Source organism: Phodopus roborovskii, unplaced genomic scaffold (genome assembly GCF_943737965.1).
Source record: "Phodopus roborovskii unplaced genomic scaffold, PHOROB, whole genome shotgun sequence".
Lineage (NCBI taxonomy): Eukaryota > Metazoa > Chordata > Mammalia > Rodentia > Cricetidae > Phodopus > Phodopus roborovskii.
The window spans coordinates 1,799,692-1,824,996 of NW_026126486.1; the positions used below are offsets into that span (position 1 = coordinate 1,799,692).

General features: G+C 37.4%; 1 protein-coding gene across 4 annotated transcripts in view; it reads left to right on the forward strand.

The window, feature by feature from the left end:
- Positions 1-25,305, forward strand: part of Cyld (CYLD lysine 63 deubiquitinase) — a 47,060-nt gene that overhangs the window by 16,634 nt on the left and 5,121 nt on the right. For 3 of the 4 annotated variants that reach the window (XM_051195094.1, XM_051195093.1, XM_051195095.1), the window contains exons 5-13: positions 1,626-1,724; positions 5,521-5,637; positions 12,177-12,556; positions 13,450-13,615; positions 14,389-14,530; positions 15,627-15,749; positions 17,475-17,566; positions 18,401-18,467; positions 24,948-25,080. In XM_051195094.1, coding sequence (XP_051051051.1) covers positions 1,626-1,724; positions 5,521-5,637; positions 12,177-12,556; positions 13,450-13,615; positions 14,389-14,530; positions 15,627-15,749; positions 17,475-17,566; positions 18,401-18,467; positions 24,948-25,080 — 1,319 coding nt within the window. The remainder of the gene's footprint in view (positions 1-1,625; positions 1,725-5,520; positions 5,638-12,176; positions 12,557-13,449; positions 13,616-14,388; positions 14,531-15,626; positions 15,750-17,474; positions 17,567-18,400; positions 18,468-24,947; positions 25,081-25,305) is intronic. The other variant, XM_051195096.1, reaches the window with a different exon arrangement.

Here is a 25,305-nt window from a genome sequence, read left to right on the forward strand (position 1 = left end):
CATGTCAGTGTCTCCTTTAGTTCCTTAGTTTATTTATTTTTTTCTTGCCCAATTACCTCCATTTGTGAAACAAAATTAACATTTTCAGCACGTAGGAAAGATTCTTTTCAGAGCAGCTGAACAGTTGGTGAGATCTGGGAAGAATTCTCCTCAGTGAACTATTGGTTTGGTGTCTGGATACCTTTGCTTCACCCTGCTGTAAAATGTCCCTCTTTGCACTGCTATTTCTGATAGTTCAAAGCATTAACACATCTGCTGTGACAGCACATCCAAGTTTGTGAAGTTTTGGTGAAGCATGCCAATTTGGGACACCCCTAAAATAATACATTTCTTTGAGTAATGCATATAAAGTAATACAATGAGCTCTGTGTCTGTCATTCAACAACAATGACTTGCACTACACAATATGTGCATATTCACAGAAATTTGAAAAAGGAAGTCGTTTGGTGGGATCCTTCCCTCCTGAGACTGATCCCAAGCTCATAGTTTTCTTTTGTGTCCTTCTTGATCAGTGTGTATGTGTGTGTGTGTTGCATGTCTTCATACTTCATGTACTTTAAAAAAGGTAACAGTTTTGTTGCATACAATTAATTCAATATGACTCTCTTTTATTTTAAATGACCCTTTCTGTGTTTAAAAAATAAAAATTTCTTATTTTTTCTTTCTGTCCTCAAAACTCTGCTGAGGGTGATAATTGTTTTTGCCGATAACAGCTTTATCAGGTATGCATGGATGTGCTGTTGAACCTCCTGAGGGGGAGTCTTTCACCTTCACTCTTCTGTGTTTATTTGATCAGTGCTTATGAGAATTGGATGAATGTTACCAGACTTTGAGGTTTAGGAAAAATCTTTGAGTCTAAAAGAAGTTTTAGCCAAAATTTTTTGTTATTTGTGCTTTGAAGTAAAACTTAGAGTGATTAGTTGTGAGCCTCTGGCGTTCTGCATTATTGATTTGTACATAATTCTCTGTTTTTTCCTTTTACATTTGTTTGTATACATATCTATATTATTCTTAATGTATGTGTATTTAAAAGTGGGAACATATTTATTATTGATTGCATTCCTAACTCTAATCTGTCTCCTACCCAGGCTTTTGTCAAGCTCTTTTCTGTTAAATAAATTAATTCAAGATATTCACTAGAGTGGTACACAAGGTTTTATCAAGTCAGTTTAGTATATCACATTGCTTAGAGATTATCCAGACACATTGTCATATAAAGATTCTGGTTTTTGCAGTAAATACATTGTCCATCTTTATCTCAACACCTTCCATAAATGCTTGATGTGGAAAATGCAACAAAAATTATAAATAAGGCTTTCTTTAAAGATTTTTTAAAACATCAAATAAAATTGACTAACTTCAAAATTTAAAGCATTTTGATAACTGAGGAGTATATTTTCTTGTAGAAATTGCATTTTTAAGTAAACTGTTGATTTTTTTTTTCCTAAGAAATTGCTTTTCAGTATTTTGGAGTATTTAAAGAGAATCTGTAAGACTATAAAGATTGTGCTTTTTTTTATGTTGGAAAGGATTTCTTTGTTTTGTTTATGCTATTATCATTGATTGCTAAACTATCTTCGATATGAATTTATGTTTATATTTAAAAAGCATGTTTACTGTTTCAGATAGTATGACACAGGAAAGGAGGCCTCCCAAACTAGCCTTTATGTCAAGAGGTGTTGGTGACAAAGGTTCATCTAGTCATAATAAACCAAAGGTTACAGGTATGGATGCCATTCTTGGTAGTTTATCTAATAATTTGATTTCTCAAAGTCAAATAAGCTATATGCTATTATGTTTGTATAAGTATATGTACATATAATTGTTCAGATCTTTTATGTAGACTAAAGTGGTATACACATAATTATAAGTGAAAATGTAGTAAAGAAACCATGGAAAGCCAGGTGGTGATGATCCCATGCCATTAGTCCCAGCACTCAGGAGTCAGAGACAGGTACATCTCTGTGATTTTGAGGCCGGTCTGGTCTACAGAGTTCCAGGAAAGGCTCCAAAGCTGCAAAGAAACCCTGTCTGGAAAAACAAAAACAAACAAAACAAAAAAAGAAACCATGGAAATGGCCACCCCATGAGTTTGGGGGGTTATTATAGATGAGAGAGAGGGATCCAGAGGCATCTGAAAGAGTTCAGAGCAGGGAGAAAGAGCAGGAGACTGGACATGACCAGGGCTATCTGCAAGAGAAATGAAAATATTGGGGGCAGGGGAAAATCTTGTCTTTATATGGAGAACAAATGGGTAGCTGGTGGTAGGGAAACCCATGAGCTGGAGGGAGTTTAGGGTAGGGGAGGAAGTGAGAAAAGCTAGGATATTAGCTTGGGCTGTGCAAAGTGTAAAAGGTACTTGTGATATTGAAGGAGCCTAGAGGCCAGCATGTTCTTTTATCTTAATTGGTAAATTTCAGGCCAGTGGAGACCCTCTTCAGAAGAGAACAAAAAATCAACAAGATGATGGCTTTTGAGGACACACACACATACACACACACCTCTTCTCACGTACATACCCATATGTCATACAGAAAAGATACCATAAGGTCACTACTCTCAAATATTAAAAAGCTATAGGTTTTTTGTTTGTAGATGAGAGGGTCTTGATACATGTCCTATACTGACTTTAAACTTCTGGGCTCTGGTGATGATCCTCTGTCTTAGCTTTCTAAGTAGCTGCCTACAGGTGTGCCTCATAAAGTATGAGTAAACTATTTAGTGCAGAGCTTTTTGCTTTAAATTGGAAAACAACTGCCTTCAGTATGGGTTGTGGAATTCCTACTGATAACCAACAAGGTGTGTCTTTGTAGTTAATACAGTGGCAGGGAAGTGTCTATACTTGTTTGTGATGCACATATCATTTTTTTTTACTTATTAATCACCCTATAAGCCAATGGTTCTCAACCTTTATAATAATAATGTAACCTTTTAATAAAGTTCCTCATGTTGTGGTGACCCCCCCCAACTATTGTTGCTACTTCAGAAGCTGTAATTTTGCTACTGTTATGAATCATAAATATTTGATATACAGGATGTCTGATATGTGAACCCCAAAGTAGTCACTGTCTACAGGTTGAGAAATGCTGCTATAAACCTATGAGGTATGTGGAAGCTAACAGAAAGAGTTGCGTGTTCTCTACAACTATCAGGGGGAAGCTTCTGGAAGAGAAATTTTTATTAGAGTTTTGGAATTCAACTTGCATTATACCTAGTTATCAAGACTTATGTAATTAATCTCCATTTTAGTTTGTTCTACAATAAATCTAATTTGGTAAGAAATTTTTTCAGATATAGTGTAAGGAGTTAGGTTTTTTCCCCTGCTGGCCTGGATCCACTGCGGCCGCAGCCCCATTTAACACACAGAGACTCTGTATTAGATATAACGCTGTTAGCCTGTTACTTGTTTCTTATCGGCTATCTCTGTCTTAAGTATTAACCCATTTCTATTAATCTAAGTATTTCCACGTGGAGAGGGGCTGGCATGGTGCTCTCCTGGGTCTCTACATGCTGACTCCTCCTTACTACTTCCTCGAATCCTCCTTGTTTCCTAGTCCCGCCTATCTTGCTTTCCTATTGGCCAACAGTGCTTTATTCATTAACCAGTATGAGAAACATATTTACAGAATGACAAGTCCCATCATATGAGGAATTAAAAATTTTTTATTATTTATATCATTTAATTTTATTATATTGCTTATATCATAGTTTATTATTTATATTATAGTATGACACTTTATTCACTTCTTTCTTTACAACTAAAACTCTGGGAATTTCAAGTTAAGAGCTTCTTACACAACACCAGGAAAAGTTTCCTCTGGTGCTCCACTTATTCGGCTGAGTTTTGTCTAAATGAACCTTGGTGAGCTAGTTGCCCTCCATTCAGATGGATCCTCTTACCCACAGTTTCCCTTGGGAAGAGCCAGCACCCAACGATGGAGTCGTGCTCTGCTGTCAGGGTGCAGCTACTGGGCTCTTCTTATTTTTTTGTACAGCTTTTCTGAATTGACTTGGGCAGAACCCTTCTCTGAACAGTGAAGACTGCATGATTCACGAACTATCTGGACTTGGATTTGTTGGAAAGGTTTCAGCTGAGGAACTGGTACTAAAATTATGATAGCTTTTGACCACTTTGAACTTCAATTTCCTTGGCCGTGGTGATGTTGAGTTCCCAAAGCTGTGCCTTGAGATCTGAGGTCATCTCCAGCTCAAGCAGCCCTGAGAAATGACAAACTTGAAGTCCTCTAGCTTCTCGCCTTTGGGCTTCACAATCTTGGCACTTGAGTTGAACTTGGCCTGCTCCCGAGGGGAGGAAAGTGCTATGGGTCACCTGGGTTGTGGACTGCATTCCCAGGGCCATTGATAAGCGCAGGCCAGATATTCCATGCATCCCCGTCCAGAGGTCCCCAAAGAGTCTGTCCCCTGAAACTGTAAAAAAAAGAAGGAATTTTATTAAGTTCTGAGATGTTTATATAGCAAATCTAAAAAGAAATTTAAATGATTTCTTTTGTAATGTTGGGATCAAAATCAACAGAACCTTAAGTACTTTACTATTCAGTTCAGGTATTGCTCCAGACACTGAAGTTGATCTTTTTTTTTTTTTTTTTTTTTGTTTTTTGTTTTGTTTTTGTTTGTTGGTACTGAGATCAAATCTAGCACCTTACACAAACTAACCCAGTACTCTAATACTGAGTCATACACACACCTGAATTTTTTAAACTGAATTTTGTTCATAGTTTGTATTTGTATTATAGCACTTGAAGATTATGAAGGGAAATTATAATCATTAGTCACTTTTTAATGGGATGCATTCTGAGAAGTGCATAATTAGGCAGTTGTGTTTTTGTTTGACCATCATAGAATGCACTTCACAAACCGTGGTGAAAGAATTTTGTGTATATCTAGGTTCTAAAACACTGCTGCATGTTCGTTCTTTTTTTGACTGAAATGTCCTTATATGGCAGGGGTTCTTATCCTCTGGGTTGTGACCCCTTTGGTGGTCCAATGACCCTTTTACTGGGGTCCCTCAAGACCATTGGAAAACACAGATATTTATATTATGATTCATAACAGTGGCAAAATTACAGTTATGAAATAGCAACAAAAATAATTTTATGGTTGGGGTTGCCACAAACTGAAGAACTATATTAGAACGTCACAGCATTAGGACAGTTTCTCTATATAGTCCTTGGTGTCTATATAGCCTTTCTCAATAGACCAGGCTCAGATCTGCCTGCCTCTGCCTCCCAAGTGCTGGGATTAAAAGCATGTGGCACCATTGCCCACCAGAGTGGTTTCTTAGAACTTTAATATAAAAGTGACCAGGTTTCTACTTGCTCCTGCTCTCTTTTATGTTGACTAATTACCAAACTTTTAAAGCTGAAGACAGCAATGTAGTAACAGGTATATGTATATTAATTGTGTGAACAGTTGGTAATACCATATGCATATTAATTTATTTATAAAATGCCTTTTATAACATATTGACTTTTTACAAAAGGAACTCTTCTTCTTCCATAGGATCTACCTCAGACCCTGGAAGTAGAAGCAGATCTGAATTATTTTATACCTTAAATGGGTCATCTGTTGACTCACAACAACAATCCAAATCAAAAAATCCATGGTACATTGATGAAGGTAATCTATTATTTTAGTCCTCTTTATAATGACCCCCCCATTTAATATTTAAGGGAAAATGGCTTTTTCATCAATATTTGTACTTTTTGGAAACAGTGAATAGATTGTTGTTACTGTGCCAATATTGCTGAACTAAAATATTAAACATAGTTTGAATTATGTTAATATTAGGGTTGAGGATGCATTTGAAATGTGTTAGTAGTCTTTTTTTTTTTTTTTTTTTTTTTTTTTTTTTTCTGAGACAGGGTTTCTCAATATAATAGTCCTGGCTGTCTTGGTACTTACTCTGTAGGCCATGATAGCCTCAAACTCACAGAGATAACCTCCCTCTGCCTCTCTGAGTTTTGGGATTAAAGGTATGCCCAGCAGTTTGTTTTTGTTATTATTATTATTATTATTAATTTTTTTATACTCTAGTCCTAGTTCCCTCTTCCTTCTCTCCCCATACCCCTACTCCCCCCTCCTCCCATCTACTCCTTGGAGAGGGTAAGGCCTCCCCTAGGAAGTCTACTCATTCTGTCCCATCATCTAGTTAAGGCAGGACCAAGGTACCTCTCTGCCCTCACATCCCTGTGTCTAGACTGGGCATGTTATCTCTCCATATAGAATGGGCTCCACTAAGTCAGTTTGTGCATTAGTGTTAGATCTTGGACCCACTGCCAGTGGCCTCATATATTGTTCCATTCACACCATTATCACCTCTAGTTCTGTCTTACGCAGGTTCCCCCTCTGTCAGACCTGAGTCTGTGATCTCTCAGTAGCTTGGGTCAGCTGATTCTGTGGGCTTCCCCATCATGGTCTTGACTCTGTTCATATTTTTCCTTCTTCATCACTTCGATTGTACTCCAGGAGCTAAGTCCATTGGTTAGTTGTGGATTTCTGCATTTGCTTCAGTCTGTATCTGGAAGAGGGTTCAAGCTTCTCTGGTGTTGTGGATTATAGGCTGGGTATCTTTAGCTTTATGTCTGGTATCCACTTATGAGTGAGTATATAACTATATTTGTCTTTCTGGTTTTGAGTTACCTCACTTAGGAGGTTTTTTTTTTTTCTAGTTCTGCTCATTTGCCCAGCAGTTTGTTCTTCTCTCTTAATTCATCTGCTTATGATCAAAGGTTTTTAGACATTATTTAGACTCATTTAAAGGCTTTCATATCTTCCTTTAAAACACACTGATTCTTAGATATCATTTTCCTCTCATTTATTCATTTCCTTCATCTGTTCAGCAAATAGTTATTTAAGATAGTCTCAAGTTACTGTAACAAATAATAAAATAGCTATAGCCTGTAGTTAGTTGTTTTTTACTCTTAGCTCTTTAACTCTTTTATTTTTGGGGGGGAACCTTCCACCCAGTTCTCAAATAAATCAAACACACTGAGACTTATTCTTACTTATGAATGCCTGCCTTAGGTTGGCTTGTTTCTTGCCAGCTTTTCTTAACCTAAATTATCACTAATATGTTTTACCTGGGCATTTTCCTTTCTTCTGTATATCTTACTTTCACTCTTCCAATTCCTGGCTGGCTGGCTGCCTGGCCCCTGACAGCCTTTTCTCCTTGTTCTGTCTTGTTCCTTTACCCCTTCCAAGATTTCTTCTCCTATTTATTCTCTCTGCCTCACTATTGGATGTTCAGCTCTTTATTAGACCACTAGGTGTTTAGACAAGCAAAGAATCACAGCTTCATTGAGTTAAATAAATGCAACACATCTTTACATCATTAAACAAATGTTCCACAGCATAAACAAATGTAATACACCTTAAAATAATATTGCACTTTAATATCCCATGCCTGGCTTGAAGTTTTAGTCAATTGTTAAGATAGAAATTCATCAGATACAAATATGTAGAGTTGCAGAGGTGACCAGTGCAATGACAGGACTTGGTGCTGTGAGGGTGCTGGAGAGGTCACAGGGCAGTCCACCTTATCCAGGTGTCTTAGTGCTGTTATAAAACACTCACCAAAAGCAACTTGGGGAAGAAAGGGTTTATTTTGTCTTATACTCCCATGTAACATTTCATCAATGGGGGTGAGTCAGGGCAAGAAATCAGCAGGAACCTGGAGACAGGAAGCAGAAGCCATAGAGGAACACTGCTTATTGGCTTGTTCCTAATGCTTGCTCAGTCTGCTTTCTTATACAACTCAGGACCACTTGCCCGGGGAGTGGGCTGAGCCCTCCAATATTAATCATTAATCAAGAAAATGCTCCACAGGCTTACCTATAGGCAATCTGATGGAGTAATTTCCTCAGTTGAGTTTCTTCTTCCCAAATAACTCTGCCTTGTGTCTAGTTGACAGAAAACTAACAAGGACAGCAGGGAAATGGTTCAACAAGAGGAATATTATATGTTAGGGCATGGAAATAGCATATATAAAGACCTCTGAGAATAATGGAGCCCTGTAGACTAGAAATATCCAAATGAGGAAGGGGAACATCCAACAGGGCCAGACTACATATAGCCTCTTTATAACCCTCTGAAAGGAAGTTGGGAGCCACTGGAAAAACTTTAGCAAAGAGGGGCATAACCAAGTTTGCCTTTTGGAAGTGGCATTCTGATGTAGGGCAGAGTAGACTGAAGTGAGTGTAATAAGTGGATACCACTGAAGGCTGTTACAGGGTTCAGGAACTGATCATAATTTCTGAGATAAGACTTGGGGGAAGACATAGATGTAAATTGATATAAAGGGGTATTGAGAGTTGGACTGAAAGGAGTTATAGGTAGATTGAATGTAATTGTTGAGAAGGAAAGACATACTAGTGGTGGCCCTTGGTTTTCTGGATCATGTACTTAGACGGCAGGAAGTAGGTGATGATTTTTTAGCATGTTTCAGTAGATGGTCTCTTAAAGCTTCCCAGAGGTGAATCATTAAGTAGGCAGTTGAATGTGTTGTGTGTAGCATGGAAGAGACTTAAGAGCTAGAGAAATACATTTGTAGGTTGTGTTTACAGCAGAGGATTAAAGTTCTTTGAATAACGATGAGAGTGGACAGGGATTGAAATGTTGAAGGATTTAGTGGCTGGAATGGGAGGAAAATAAGTTGCTAATGGAGTCTAAGGAAAAGTAACAGTGGTTCTTTAGGGGAAAACCAAGAGATTGTTGGGTCAAGAGTGCATTGAGTAAGTAGACAGCAGTCTTGAATTCTCAGAGAGGGCACGTGAAGTGAAGCCCACATAAAGCTCATCTCATGTAATCTCTGGAAGTCATTGTTGACCCCAGTCACTTTTGTCATGGGAAGAGTTCATCAGAGGCTTGATTGGGGTGAGCCGAGGATATGGAAAGAAGCAATTGAGATGAGACAGGAAGCTTAGGTTTGTTCCTGTGTGTGTGTGTGTGTGTGTGTGTGTGTGTGTGTGTGTGTGTGTATCTGTGCATGCACACACACGTGCACATGTCTGTCTGTCTGTCTCTACTTTCCGCCCTTTTGTGCATATGCCCAATTGCCTGGAAATTCTTCTAGTTCCCCTAACTTAATAGTCTGGCTGACTGCTGTTCACTTCTTAAAGTAACCTCCCCCCCACCCTGGAATTTTCACATTCTCTCTTATGTTAAATGTCCTTGAAGTGGTTTTGGTTTCTAGCCTGTCATTTCTATAAGTTCCTAGTACTTCTGCAGGGCATTCAGTAGATTCAGTAAACTAAATGAAAATATGGATTTGTAGTATTGTAAGTCTCTATTATAACTACTTATCACATGGATTCAATTATAGGCTAAAGTACACAGTAAAAATCTGCAATTGCATAACGTAGGCTACATATATACTTACACAGAAAGTGACTTGGGTGGGTGTTCTCCACATCTGAATCCTTCACTGAGTGGGCTTTTGTGAGCATAGGCAGCATGACCTGTCTCCAAGAGTTCACCCTTGCCACACAGCAGGATGTATGTCTAAATGGTGTTCCTTTAGGAGGACCTATCTTCTGATGGGTCTATGCTACCAATTCTCAGCTTTCTAACTTCTGAAGAGGGCCTATCAGACCTGTGGCCTCTCCAGGTGCTGCTGTTCTCTAGATGTGAATGGGGCTTGTCCAGGATGATGTGAAGAACAATCATGCCTTGTCATTGTAAGCAGCTTCACAGATGCTTTCCAAGGTGCTGATTGATTCCCAAGAAAAAGGAGCTAATGGATATAGAGGCTTTCATAATCTAGACAGTGTTGTCTTCTAATTTCTTCTCTTTTTATTAATACAAATTCTGTATTATACTGGTGTCTTAGTTACTATTATGTTACTGTGAAAAGACATCATGACCAAGGCAACTCTTTTAAAAGAAAGTATTTAATTGGAGCTTACTTGTAGTTTTAGAGGGTTCATCCATATCATACAATCCATATCATACAATCACGACACTGGAACAGTAACTGAGAGCTCTACATCCTGATCTGCAGGCAGCAGACAGAGAAAATGAGACTGGGGCTGCTATGAGTTTTTAAAACCTCAAAGCCCATCCACGGTGACACACCTTCTCCAATAAGGCTATACCTCCTAACCGTTCTTGTCCTTGTAAAACAGTTCCACTCCATGGTGACTAAGCATTCAAATATATGAACCTATAGGGACCATTCTTATTCAAACTACCACAACTAGGTAATTTATAATTTCTTGATATACTAGTATCTGAAGAATCTGATATATTGTTCAATAATTTTATGAAATAATATTGATCCTAAAAGACTTTCCTCCTCCTCCTTCTTTTTTTTTTAATTATGTATATAGGTACTTTGCCTGCATGTACATCTGTATACCAGAAGTGGGTATCAGATAGTTGTGAGCTGCCATGTGGTTGCTGGGAATTGAACTCAGGACTTTTGGAAGAGCAATGAGTATCTTTAACCACTAGCCATCTCTCCAGCCCAGTTCTTTCATTCCGTCCTCTGCTTTCTTCCATACTATTCCTCGAGTCTTAAAGGAGGTTGTATAAATGTCCTGTTTAAGATCAAATACTCAGCAGTTGTGCATTCTAAGTGTGGTGAGTAGCCACGAGTCTGCACTCAGCCCTGCTCACTACAAAGAGAAGATTGACAAGGGATGAGTGTGGTGTTTTAAGATTCATAGCTTTTGAAATGACATCTCATGTTGGCTTTGTAACTTACCTGTTTGCTAGTAAGGACAAGGATCTCTCATTATTGGTTACTTGAGTTTCTTCTGTGAATTACCTTTTCATATCTTTCATCTTTTTCCTGGTTTTATTGAGGTTGTCTTCTGAGAAAAGTGTGTTACAAGTATACTCTCCTTTGGCCCAAGGCCAGGCTCAACTACAGCCCCTTCTGATTGAACAGGTTTTAACTAGATGATATTTGACATTTCCCCTTATCAAGTCTATATTCTTACATCTAATTACCCTCTTCCTTGAAGTCATAAAGAACATTGTTCTATATTGTATTCTAGACACATGTTGTTTACTAGTCACATTCTTTTATGCTATCTGGAACTGAGTTTTGCAGGGTATGAATAAGATTCTGGTTTATTGGGCTGTTGTTATTGTTTGGTTTTGGTTTGCCATGCTGGGAACTGATCTTAGGGCCTCACACTTGCCCTGCAAGCTCCTAGTACATTTCTAGTCCCAGTTTAATTTTTTAAAATTTAGTGTGTGTGTGTGTGTGCACACACATGCGTGTGTGCGTGTGTGCATGCTTGCACTTGTGTTAATTCGTATGTATTCCATGCATGCAGGAGCCCAGAGGCTAGAAGAAAGAATCAGAGCCCCTGAACTGGAGTTACAGGCAATTGTGAGCTGCCATGTGGGTGCTAGGAACCAGACCCAGGGTTCTCTAAAAAAGCTATAAGTACTCTTAGCTGCTGAGCCATCTCTCCAGCCTCTAAAGTTTTTAAACATATGTCCTATTGACTATCTCAACAATATAAAAAAGGTCATTCTTTCCTGATGAGAAGCAGTGTGTGCCTGCCAGCTGCATTAGTCACTTAAGGAAACAACTTTTGGCTATTTTCTTTACTGTAAATTTCTTCTCTTGAGTTATTTTCTTGGTGTTTATTTTGACTTAAGCTTTTTTATTATTTCCCCCTTTCATTAATCCTTGTTCTGTTTTTGTTCTGTCTTTCTGATATACCAAGCTATATGTGAGTTAATTAATACCTAGCTTTTTTTTTTTTTATAAAATAAGCTGTCAGCAATTTTCTTTTAAAAACATTACTTATTCCACAGATGTTCTTTATTCTGTGGTTTCTTCTCTTTCTTATTTCCAAAACTTTTTTTTTGATCCATGAGTTATTTAGAATTGTTACTTAAATTTTTTGTATCTGTTCATACTAATTTCTAACTTAGTTATATTATGGGTAAAGAATATAACCTATGTGACACTACCAGACACAGATGAGCAGTTGGGTACCAGATTACTGAAATGGAAAAATTAGGAGATAAAGAGAGAAACAAGAACATTGTTCAGAGCCAGTGAGTTTACAGTGCTTGTGAGCAGACTTGCAGAAGGGTCATGTGGTCAGTTAGACTAGAACTTTGTACTGTTTTTAGAGAGGCAGGCATACTTAATGTTTAAGCAACCTTTTCTAATTAAGGACAATTTTTCATAGTTGCAGAAGACCCTGCAAAGTCACTTACAGAGCTGTCTCCAGACTTTGGACATTCGTCATCTCCACCGCAACCTCCTTCCATGAACTCCTTATCCAGCGAAAACAGATTTCACTCTTTACCCTTCAGCCTGACAAAGATGCCCAACACCAATGGCAGCATTGCTCATAGCCCACTCTCATTGTCAGTGCAGTCTGTGATGGGGGAGCTGAACAGCACACCTGTCCAGGAGAGCCCACCCTTGCCCATCTCTTCTGGTAATGCACATGGGCTAGAGGTGGGCTCACTGGCTGAAGTGAAAGAGAACCCCCCATTCTATGGGGTTATCCGTTGGATTGGCCAACCACCAGGGCTCAGTGACGTGCTAGCTGGACTGGAACTGGTAATTTGTTTTGGTCTAAAATCTACAACTTTTCTGCATGAGATTTTGTCTAGGTTCTCCCCTATTAGTTAATTTCTTGGGAAATTGTTTTATTTGGAAAAAAAATGGCAGTGTAGAAGCAACATTGTTTCTGAGAGTGTAGCCTAGCTTCACCCTTTGCCATTCCTCAAGCTTCTGGCCCACTTCTTCCTTTATTTGTGATCAAGGAATAAATTGCTTTTTTTTTTTTTTTTTTTTTTTTTTTAGGCTAGAATATTTAGCCTCCACATACACACAGAATGCAGCAAAGAAAGCAATTGTTCTGTTCCCAGCTTTTTTTATTCTTTAGCCACCTCCCATTGCAGTCAGCTTAGGGGCGTGATTGATTTTAAACTTAATCATCATGTTTGGAGGTCTTTGGGAGAGAGGAAGGTTTTATCTTTGGATATTAAAAAAGCATATTGTATGATATTCTATAACCAGAAGGGGGAACTTGAATGAACTTAGGTATTACCTGTGTATGGTTTTTAATTTTTTTTTTTTTTTTTTTTTTTTTTTTTTTTGCACTAGTTTTCTTGCTGGTGAGGAACTAGGTAACTTATCTACTCCTGCCTCTTGATTTTAATACTTTTGGAATGGCCCAGGGGAAGCCAGTAAACCAGGGAAATTCTATCACAATATTTTGAAAGGAAATGCATCAAGTACTTCCTGGAGGGCTAAAGAGGTTTTTGTTTGTTTTTTAAGCCATTAGCTGGTGGCCAAAGCACCAGTTACCAGTTAGTCCCCTTTCCTTGGTGCTGTTCTAGTCAGTACAGATTTGAAAAAGGAATTCAGAAAAAGTGAAAACTCCGTAGTTCTTCCCTGCTTTTTTTGCGAGGTGCTGTGTAACACATACCAAAGCCGTTCTTTTTCAGGAAGATGAATGCGCAGGCTGTACTGACGGAACTTTCAGGGGCACTCGCTACTTCACCTGCGCCCTGAAGAAGGCGCTGTTTGTAAAACTGAAGAGCTGCAGACCCGACTCTAGGTTTGCCTCCTTGCAGCCTGTCTCTAATCAGATTGAAAGGTGTAATTCTTTAGGTACTTGGATACTTTTAATTTATTACCCATCTGGAATGACTGTTTCATGCTGCCTTTCAGTAACTGAGGGTGATAGTGTTTAAATGATTTAGTTGCCAATGTTCATCAGGTTTCTAAGTTGGTAAAGATTGTTACTTGGTGCATAAGGAAGTTGTCCTAAGAGGAGATAAGATGGAAAAGAGTCAGGAAAAATGTTTAGGATCTAGAGTGAAATGTATTGATTATAGGCATTTAAATTTTGGCAGTATGGGTGGTAGAAATGAAAATGTGACCCTTTTAGCATTAACTTCCCCCTCACTATCTTATTTAAGTACCCCACTCAGGATATCCTATGAAAAAGTCTGACACAGGCCGGAGATGCCTTCATCTTGGCAGATGGAGGACAGTTCTTCTCATCACTTGTCATCAGCTTGCTGTTGCTGGTCTTTCTCAGTCCTGAACAATAGTAAAAGTCAAGCAGGGGAAAATAGGGAAACATTCTTTATGAAAAACATTTTTCTTAATGTTATGGTTGAAAATGAAATATTTTGGACAAGTAACAAAATATTTATTTGACAGGACTCAACTGACTTAATTTCTAAATTCTGTATGAAGGGAGTGATGTTAAAAGTGAATGATAACATTTTTAATAAACCCAGATAAATAGCAGTTAACTAAAGTTAAAAAAATGTGGAGGATGCCAAAATATACTTTAAATAATATACATATGTACATGTATGTGAATATATACTATAATGGTTTCAAAGAGTTATTTTCATCTTTTATCTTTTCAGCATTTGGAGGCTACTTAAGTGAAGTAGTAGAAGAAAATACTCCACCAAAAATGGAAAAGGAAGGTCTAGAGATAATGATTGGAAAGAAGAAAGGCATCCAGGGCCATTACAATTCTTGTTACTTAGACTCAACTTTGTTCTGGTGAGTTCCTATTTTCTGTAGTGGGTAAAGATAGTGCTGTGAAAGGAGGTGCCAAATGCCTTTGAGTAGAGAAACTGATGGAGTTAGGAAAGACTGTGAGATTTGGTCCTTGGTAGCTAATGAATTTCATATCCTAGTCCTAGATCCAAAACACTAACATAAAAATATTGCAATGAATAATGAGTAGAAGCAGTGACCCCTGTGAACAGATACTCTGAAGAAATCTGTCTCTGTTGTAGTATGATTGCACATGTGCTAGCCTACCTGCAGTAAGCTACTGTCATTGTGTGCTATGTGCATTTTAGTATACTGAGTGATCATGAAAATTTTTTATATTAAAAATTATTTTCCATGGGTTCACTGTTGGCCCTCCTTTGTGTAGTTTTCCATAAAGTGGAGCAAATTAATATAACAAGGATCATTAGGCTCTGAAGATTGAACCAAGAATCTGTAGCCTTAAGGATTGTGCACTGCCAGTTAAACTAAGTGGTTTTGCCAACTATGTAAGCTGTGCCACAGAATTAGGAAGTTATCATGGATGTTGGAATTTTAAAAGTAGAGAACAGAATAAAAATGGTGGGTCTTTTTGTTGGTGGAATAATTTTGATTAAACAAAAAATTCTTTGCATTATTATAATATTCTTTAGATTTCCTGATAAAAATTATTTTAGCCAAATTTTATTTTCTTTGATACCAACAATTTTCTGTTGCTAGTCACCCATAAGTTATTTTAAGGAAAAACTTATCTTGATATTAAAATGTCCTAACTACTGATCTCCAACTTTCTCCCCATGTTGTCAGTGTGTGTGACTGATTCCAAGGCCTCTCTAGGCTTTTGCAAACAAGTTTCTTTCATAACATTTCCTGGCGTGTTTTTATTCTGGTGTTTTTATCTTGGTGTTTCTGGTCTGGACCCGCAGGGTCTCTGGGCATGAATGGCTGAACTCAGGGCCTGTGCTATCTGACCCATGAGTTCTTATGCCAGTGGTTCCCGTTCCCTACACTTTGTTCCTTTTCCTCTTCTGACGCCTTTAAGACTCTTTCTCAGATATTACTGTGTTTATAACATGAAGGAAAATGTTCTTTTATTTTGCAGCTTATTTGCTTTTAGTTCTGCCCTGGACACTGTGCTACTTAGACCCAAAGAAAAGAATGATGTAGAGTATTATAGTGAGACTCAAGAGCTACTAAGGACAGAGATAGTTAACCCTCTGAGGATGTAAGTAGAAGGACACGTGTTTTTGTTTTGTCTTTAGTTTTCTGTTTGATGTTTTCTTATATTGTAATTAATTTATGCTCTGTGCTCATATAGATAAAAATAGAGCAGAAATTAGTTCTCAATGAAATGCTGATTTTTTAAAAACCTTTACTCTTCCTCTTCTGTTTATTTATTTAAGTCTGCACAGTGTATAGAATGTAGTATATTCTGTGAAATGATGTGAACCATTTGGTACCCTCCTTTACAAGTTAGTAATGACTCTGCACTAGAAACAGGTGAGGTGTTTTAAAGTAATATAGTGTTTTAGGTCTTCATCTACTCCTCTACTAAAGTGAGTTGTATATATTCAGAAGACCACATGGGAAGACTTTGATACATGATGGTAGTGTGTGATAACATCACAAGACCTTTATGTGACGAGGAGTTAGGTTATCCATTGATCATGAAACATAGGTCAGGGACATAGAGAACAAACTATGTAATTTAAAGTCCAATAATTATCAATTTAAATTTTGTGATACACTTTTCCTAACAATGGAAATAAAAATTAACTTAATATATTTAAAATATAACAAAATGTGCAAATATAAGTATTCCAAATGATACTTGTTTTCCTTAATTTTGTAATCACCTTTTAATTTTGTGCTTTGATTTTTCATATTGTTTTGTCTCATACAAATTTTAAACTTTCAGATTTTTCTTTCCCTGTGTAAATGACACTAGAACAGTACAAGTCAAATCTTAACTAAAAGGCATATTATTACAGCCTTCCTTCTTTTTAAAATGCTGTAAGTCTACCAGTAAACATCCTTTGCATACTATTGCCCAACAAGTCCAGAATCATAGTTATACTTTGTCACCCACTCTATAGCAAGAAACGTGCCAGATGGCCTGAGACCAAGATGTATCTTGCCAAGCATGGTGGTATACACCTGGTAATCCCAGCACTTCATAACTCAAGAGGCTAAGGCAAGATCAGTTGAGCTCAGAAATTTGAGATATATTTCTTGTGTCTGCAAACTTCATATCTATTGATTGGACAAAGGTTTTGCTTTCTATATTGGAAGCTTCCCACAGGCAGAGACCCTATTTTGTTCTTTTTTTTTTTTTTTAATTGTTTTTTTAAACCTCCTTTTGTATTCCTGGTGTTACATAAGTGGTATGTGTTTAGTATATGCTTATTGAAAAGAGCTAACAAGTGAGTGGATAGTCACTCTAAAAAGCATGTACATGGTATAATCAGCTGGCTCTGACTTGCTCTTTTAAGCCCATGATCTCCTGTAGTCAGAAAATGTCTTAATTATGTTGGCAAGTTTGATTTAAGACTTTAGATTTTTAATATTTCATCAGTTCTCTTTTCTGTGTCTCTTACCCTACATATTAAAAGGACTTACTAAAATTTGAATATCCTATTTTATAAAATAGTTGTATTAATGTAATAAGCAAATGCCATTTAAAAAGCATTCACCAAGGCTTTTTAAAAGTTCAGAATTGTATTAGTACATGGTAGTTATTTTTTAGGGTGTTTAATAGTATTTGGGAACAATTCTGGTTCTCAGACTTTACTTTTCAAAGTGAAAGAAGCCTACAGTTGAATTCTTAAAAATAAATGACATGTCTATTGTTTGTTTAATATGTTAGGATTGTATGAAAAGTATTTGATTATTAAGATGTGTCATACAACTCACTGTGCCAGTGACAGTTAATTCACTTTTATCAACATAGATATGGATATGTGTGTGCCACAAAAATTATGAAACTGAGGAAAATACTTGAAAAAGTTGAGGCTGCATCAGGATTTACCTCTGAAGAAAAAGGTGACCCTTCTAATTTATAATATATGCATTGAAAATAACTTAAAGTATGTTATTTAATAGTATGCTAAATTATTTCCTGAAATATAGCTGTTTAGTTTAGAGGATTAATTTTAGGTTAGAATTATTTGAATGTGCTAGGGATATAATTTAGTGGTAGAGTATGCAGGAAGCCTTGGGTTTGATTCCTAGCACTGCAAAAATAAATGAAAAAATTTCTATGTAACATGCATATTTCTCCAGATGTTGTGATTTTTATAAAGTGGATGTGATGTAAAACAACTCTTTAAGAGGCCAACTGGCTGTAGAGTAGATGATGAAGAGAAGGGCTTTCCTTGTTGCCAGCAGTGGTGTTTGGGGTTGCTTCTCTTCCTGTGGTGAGGGGTGACCTGAATGCTCACAGTTGCCCTCTGTGCTCCTTGTTGAAAGGGGCTGGGAACAGCTGAAGCACTTGACCTTGAGTTTGCTAACTGTGCTAAGCTATCTGTGACGTTTATATACGTGGTTATTACTTAAATAAAAGGGAAAAAAGGGCATAAACCAGGTGTTATTCTGCTGAAACCCCCCAAAATACATAAAAATGATTTCACTGTATGTGAATGAATATATTCTGTTAAATAGGGCAACATGACAACTAAATGAAAAAGTAATGTTTTATTATAGCCCTTTAAGTAAAAGCTTTCACTTGTCAAAAGGACTTGAAAAACAACTAAACTTTTAATAGAAATAATATTGAATGAATGAAACAAGTTTCATTATGGAAATATGTCTGTCATAAAGAATAGAATGGTTTTTAAACTTTCCTGTGTTTTACTTAATTTTTTTGTTTTCTCCTAGATCCTGAAGAATTTCTAAATATCCTGTTTCATGATATTTTAAGGGTTGAACCATTGCTAAAAATAAGGTAACCCTCAAGCTGTCTAGAAGCATTGGGGAAGTGGACCTTCTTGTCTGCTGCCATTGCTCAGTAGGAATGAGGTCCTTCTGATTCTTAGAGTTCTCTGAGTGTCACTAAGCAGTGAGTGCAAGCACAGCTGTGGGTTTTGCTTGCTGCTGCCCTCTTCATGAGATATACTTAACTTGCAGAGAACAAGGTGAACCCGTCCTTTTAATTAGCTCTAGTGACAAATGTGCCCACAATTTAATTACTTGTGAAATTGAATATGAATATTTTTGGAAGTTCAGTCAATGAACTTCTAAAAAAATTTTATTCTAACTGAATTTAAAAAAACTGAGCATTAATTTTGACTTCCCATAACTTATAGAGCTAATTTAACATTAATTTAGCTCTTTAGTTCTCAGTTTAGTAACTTGATCTCTTCCTTCTCCCCATGTTGAAAGAATACCTGAGTTTACTGTGATATGGTTCTTAGTGAGATATTATAAATGTTTGAGTTTCCCAGGTCATCTGAGTGGTCACAGTCTGAATGGGGGGTCCCTCCCAATTTCAGTCTTGGTTTCTCTGGTGAAAATCTTATGAGTGTGCTGTCTACTCCCTTAAGAGCCCAACACTGATGAGTTCTCTTACTTCTGTGTCTTAGCCATGCAGTTTAAACCAGTGTTAAACTGATTTGTGGGAGCATGGAAAGTACCACAGTTAAAGTTACTTTTCTAGAATCTCTAACACATGAACTGACATGATTTGGTCAGAGTTGGTAATCATCACTTTATATGTGCCTAGAAAATCCTAGAGAATTGTCAATCCTAGAGAATTTACAATCTAGCCATGTAAAAAATAATCATGGAAAAATCAGTAACATTTTTGTATTTCTTCAAAAATATAGAAAAGGAAATATTTTATGTTTTAGGGAAGAAAAATAAGAATCAATTAATTTTTTTAAGGTAGAGTTAAAAAGAGATTTACACTGACCTACAAGGTAGATTGGATTAATTAGTGAGAAAGATTAAATAGTTAAATATTTTAATTTCTGGTTTGTTTTATTTTTAATGATTTTTATTATTATTATTGTTATTATTACATCTCCACCACAGTTTCCCATCCCTCCTCTCTTCTCAGTCCCTCTGTGTCCCTCTCTCCCACCTCTCTCTGCTCCCCCCATCCACTCCTCCTCTATCTCTGTTAAGGAAAGGGCAGGCCTCCCATGGTTAGCAAACAAACATGGCATATCAAGTTGCATATCAAGATTAGGCACCTCCCTCAAATCAAGACTGGAGAATGTAACCCAGTATGAGGAATAGGGTCGCAAAGCCAGCAAAAGAGTCAGAGCCAGCCCCTGCTCCCACTGCTAGGAGTGCATATCGATGGAAACTTAACTTGTTGTCTTTCATTTTTCTAAAATATCAAGAAAATGATTTTAGAGTTTTCTATAAAATAAAGTGGCTGAAAATATTGTCAGGTTCTTTTATTTAAAAAAAATCTATTATAATTTGTGAAGGCAAAGCAATAGACATTAAAATAGTGTATAATTAGAAGTACTTATCAGGAAACTTGAGAATAAAGCTCAATAGTGTTAAAAGAAAAATAACATGATATAGGATGTGTGCCAGGGAGTTTTGGAAGAAAAGGTCAGTTTCAGTTTTTATTTATTGATTTTATTTTTTATTTTTTTATTTTTTTGCCTTAAAACAACATCTTATAATATTTCCCTGACTAGCCTGTAGCTGTAACAGCCTGACCTTAAACTCATAGAAATCTATCTGACTCTGCCTCTGGAGTGCTGGGATTAAAGGCATCTGTCACCACATCAAGCTGCCTTAAAACTTTTTTTGAAAGCAGAACAAACAAATTTTTTAAGGAAAAGCAAGAAAGAACTCCCAAGAGAGGGACTTTAAGAGAGGAGTAAACTGTTTTTGCTTTTTAGTGAAATAAACTGAAGATGCCTAAATTTTTAATCCCTCCTCCCCAAGTCTAGCCATATCTAAGGGACATCAAACTTCCCAGGATTAATATAGGTTGACTGTTGCAGTGATTTGCTGAAGCAAGGCAGAGTCGAGCACTGCTGAGAGTGTGAAGACCTTTGTGAAGTGTGCAAAAGGTGTCTGGGCAGTTCTTCACCCTAAGGAATACACTGACTCCCCCTTTCCACACACCTTCAAGCAAGTTGCTCATGTTCTCACCAGCTACTTCCTAAAAACTATAAGATGGTATTGAGTTCTTTTTGTTCCCACAAGTGTCATTCATCTCTTTATGAGAGAGGTCAGCTGCCTGAGCCAATAGGAAGTTGAGTACCCTTATAATGAGAAATAAATAAAAACAGTCCAAAGTGGTATAGGATATTTTTGTTTTGTTTTGATTTTTTTGAGACAGATTTTTTTTCTCTGTATTGCTTTGGAACCTGTCCTGGAACTAGCTCTGTAGACCAGGCTGGCCTTGTACTCACAGAGATTTGCCTGCCTCTGCCTCCTGAGTGTTGGGATTAAAGGTGTGCGCCACCAATGCCTAGCTGGTATAGGATATTTTTAAATGGTCAAAAAGATACAAGAAAGACTAAGACCAGTGGAGGATAAAAGTAGATTTGATTAACAAAATCAGATAAGAATTCAAAGTAGAATTTTCAACATTCTACTTTGTGTGAGGTGGGGAGGCTCACTGAGGGCAGCAAACACAGTGGAAGAGGGACTTGTCTACTGGAGGATGGAGCTGAGAAGGCGCCCTGAGTGGAAGCTAGGTGTAAAGAGTTGGAAACCAGAAAGAGGGAATGGGCCATAGACAGTAGATTGTAACCAAGTTCCTGAAGGGGATGCTAGAACAAGGCAAAACTAAGCAAACATTTTAGAATTTTGATGTTTAATTGTAAGAATGTATAGAGATCCCAAAGAACCAAAACTAAATTATTACTCAGAAACATGTTACGAGATACACTTGAATAAAAAGTCAAGAAATAGGTAAATTGAACTTTACAATTTAAAGAGCAGTGATGGGGGGGGGGGGTGGTAGCGCACAACTTCAATCCCAGTACGCCAGAGGTAGAGGCAGGCAGATCTCAGTGAGTTCGAGGCCAGCTTGATCTACAAAGCTACACAGAGAAACATTGTCTTGGGGGGGGCAGGGATAATTGCGTGTGTAGCACTAAAGATAATAAATTGAAACTAATGAGAAACGATGGTGATAGGGAGCAGACAAAAAGGTGGGATGACATTAGCAATCAAGAAGCAGATTTGAAGAGTTTTCAGTTTGTGTTTGAAGCATGGTCTGTATTTCCTTTTTCCTTTCATTTTCTTTCCTTTTCCATTCCTTTCCTTTCTTTTCCTTTTTCTTTTCTTTTTTCTTTCTTTCTTTTCTTTCCCTTTCTTTTCCTTTCCTTCTTCTTCTTCTTTTTTTTTTTTTTTTTTAAAGAAAGAAGGGCTTCTTTTACCACAGAGTTTGAGGGTTCAGTCAATCAGGGTGAAGTCATGATGGGACTGTGATGCAGCTGTGTCTCTGCATCTGCAGTCGGGAAGCAAATGGAGATGAATGCTGGTGCTCAACTCACTTTCTCCTTTTCATTCAGTCTGGGGCCCAAATTTATGAAATGGCGCTGCCCACATTTAGGGTGGGTCTTCTCACCTGACCCCAATCAGACATGCTCAGAGGTTTATCTCATAGATGATTCTAGATCCTGTCGAGTTGACAATATTAACATCACAGGTTCACTTGTCAGCTTGATACCCAAACATACAACTTAAAAAATAAGTTTAATGTTATTTTTAATTGTGTGTATGAGTGTGGTGTCCACAGAAGCTAGAAGAGGATGTCAGATCTCCTGAAGCAGGAGTTGAGGAGTCAGATCTCCTGAAGCAGGAGTTACATGCAGTTGTGAACCACCTGCTGTGGGTGCTGGGGACTGAATTCTGGTCTTCTGTAAGAACATCTTAACTTCTTAACTGTTGAGATGTTTCCTGCTACTTTTGGTTGTGAGCCTTAGCTTTTTAATGGCTGAGTTCTCTCTCCAGCCCTAAACATATGTTTTGTTTTTAAGTTTTTTGAGATAGGATTTCTCTGTGTAACAGCCCTGGCTCCTGGCTGTCCTGGAGCTTACTTTGTAGACCAGGCTGACCTCAAACACAAAGATCTGCCAGCCTCTGCCTCTGGAGTGCTGGTATTAAAAACATGCATCACCATGCCTGGCTTAAACATACCATTTTAAAGCTATTACTTTCTGCTCTTGGTCCCCATAGGCTCTTGGCCATCTTTAATGCAGAATACATTCATTTTAACTTCAGAAGTCTCCATAATTTTAAATGTTCCAACACTGTTCATAGGTATAAATAGTCTTTTTAATCATGAGTTCCTGAAAAACCAATAAACTAGTTTTATACTTTCAACTTACAGGGTTAGCCTCTCATCCCAAAGGGAAGGAGTTAGGGGCAGAGCAAGAAAGGGTCAGACCAAAGCAAGACTGACAGAAGTAATACAAACACTAAGGCAGGGCTATCCATGCTCCTTATAGCTGTTTGATGACATCACAAACTTCACATGCTTATTACCATGGAGCTACTGGATTTGGAAATTTTTGCAAGACCTCAGGACCCACCTATTATGGTCTGCTCCAAGATAGGTCCAAACCACACCAGTCCATGAGTGTTTTTATATTAATATTTGTAAAATATCCATGTCTGTTTTTTTAAAAGTTAACCAAATTTGTATTCTTGTGCCCTTGGATCGCCCCTAGTAGAGGGAGAATATAGCCCAAACAGCATGGCTGGGCACAATTTCACAACTTTGCTGTGATTCTGTTTCCAGAATGTTTCCAGACTTCTAAAACACCAGCAATGAGGCTACTTAATTCTATCATTTTCTGAAAGTTTTATAGGATCTATATTGTATATTGAGTGTGTCTCCCCTAACATTCCATTCCTTCTGTTCCTTTTCACATTTCCCTCCTGTTAGTCCCTTAGTTTCCTGGGTGGCATCACTTCTACTTTGATGTCATATACACATGCTTTTCATCTATCTGTAGAAAATCTAGGAACCATAAATGAGAGAAAACTCTTTATGGAACTGGGTTAATTTGTTTAATAGGTTTATTTCCAGTTATATCCATTTTTCTATGACTGACATACTTTGTTCTTTATGGTTAAGAACTTCACTGTATATGTTTTTAGGAGTGAGCTTTTTGTTGTTTTGTTTTTTGTTCTTTATTTTATTTTGTTTTTTCAAGACAGGGCTTCTCTGTGTAGTCCTGGCTATCCTGGAGCTCCCTTTGTAGACCAGGCTGGCCTCAAATTCACAGAGATCCATCTGCTTCTGTCTCCTGAGTGCTGGGATCAAAGGTGTCTGCTACCACTACTTGCCCTAGGAGTGAGATTTGAATGGCTGCTGTTCCTCCCATTAGCTACCTGCCCCCTTCTGGCTTTTTCTTGTGTTGTTTTTCTATGTGTTGTTTCTTACCTCTATTATTTTTGTTTTTGCTTCTATTCTATTTTTAACTTATTAATTTTTCTATGACGTTTTGACTTTTGTAGTCAACAACCAATTAAAATGTAATTCTAGAGTAGCTGCTAGTTTCTTGGATTATAGATTATAATATGTTCTTATTAGCTTTGAGTTCTCAAAGGTGCTCTAGTTTGTTAGCAGATTTTAAGTTTTGTAAATTCAGGACATAATTTGCTTGGGGAAACTGAAGGTTGCTATGGGCTGCTCTCTGAATTATAGAGGTTTTGTTATAAAAATTGCTGAAGTTTTCCTCTAAAACGCTTTAAATCTAGATATACACTTAAATAATCTGATTTTAAACCCAGATTTGGCTAAGTTACCTGATAAGGGAACATTGTAGACATTTACCTGTTATTTGTCAAGTCCGTGGATGACCATATGAAGAGCACAGCACCCTGGTAGCTGAAAGACTAGCGGGCAGTTGTTAGGGTCCGGTCCCTGGGCTTCACACCTTGCACTGCTTTGACTTGCTAGGAAATTATCCTTCCCTACCTCCTAGGGCCTTTATTTTAGGAGTAAAATATGTTTGATCTAGAAGGTCTGCGTCTGTCATTGAGGCCCTTAAGCATTTGTTCTAGTCATTAAAAGCAGTGCTCACAACCATCTATAACTCCAGTTCTAGGGGGTCTGACACCCTTGGCAAAACACCACTATTCAGAAAATAAAAACAGTTTTTTAAAAAGCAGCTTCTGCTTTCTAGATTTGGAGGGAGAAATCGAACTGATAATATTGTTCATATAGTGTTTCTTGACTGGGATATTACTCTACATTTTTCTTGTGATGGCAAGGAACTTTTGAATAATTTATGAATAAGGCAGAAATAATTTATGAAGTCTGCATAAGTGCATTTTAATTATCTCATCCAAACCATTGTCTTTCACCTGGCGTTTGGATGATCCAGAGCTGCACATCATGGTATCATATTCTCAGGTCCTGTCAGATGGCTTCATATTCGGATTAAGGCATTTAATAGACAGCTTATGTGCATTTCTTTTTACATGCTCCTAGATCAGCAGGCCAAAAAGTTCAAGACTGTAACTTCTATCAAATTTTTATGGAAAAGAATGAGAAAGTTGGAGTTCCTACAATTCAGCAGTTACTAGAATGGTCTTTTATCAACAGCAACCTGAAATTTGCAGAGGTTAGTGATTCTGACTGGGTTTTTATTGTTACTTTATTTTGTTTCTTATTAGTGCTGGGGATTAAACCCAGGACTTTTGTACACACTACCCCATGGGTTGCCCCACTGAACCACAACCCAGCTCTCATTGTGCTTTAACCAAGATTAGTTTGAAGAAACAGTTAAGAAAATACATTTTTTAAAAAGTGGTGTTCTAACTTTGTTCTTTTTCAAGCTTAAGTTGGA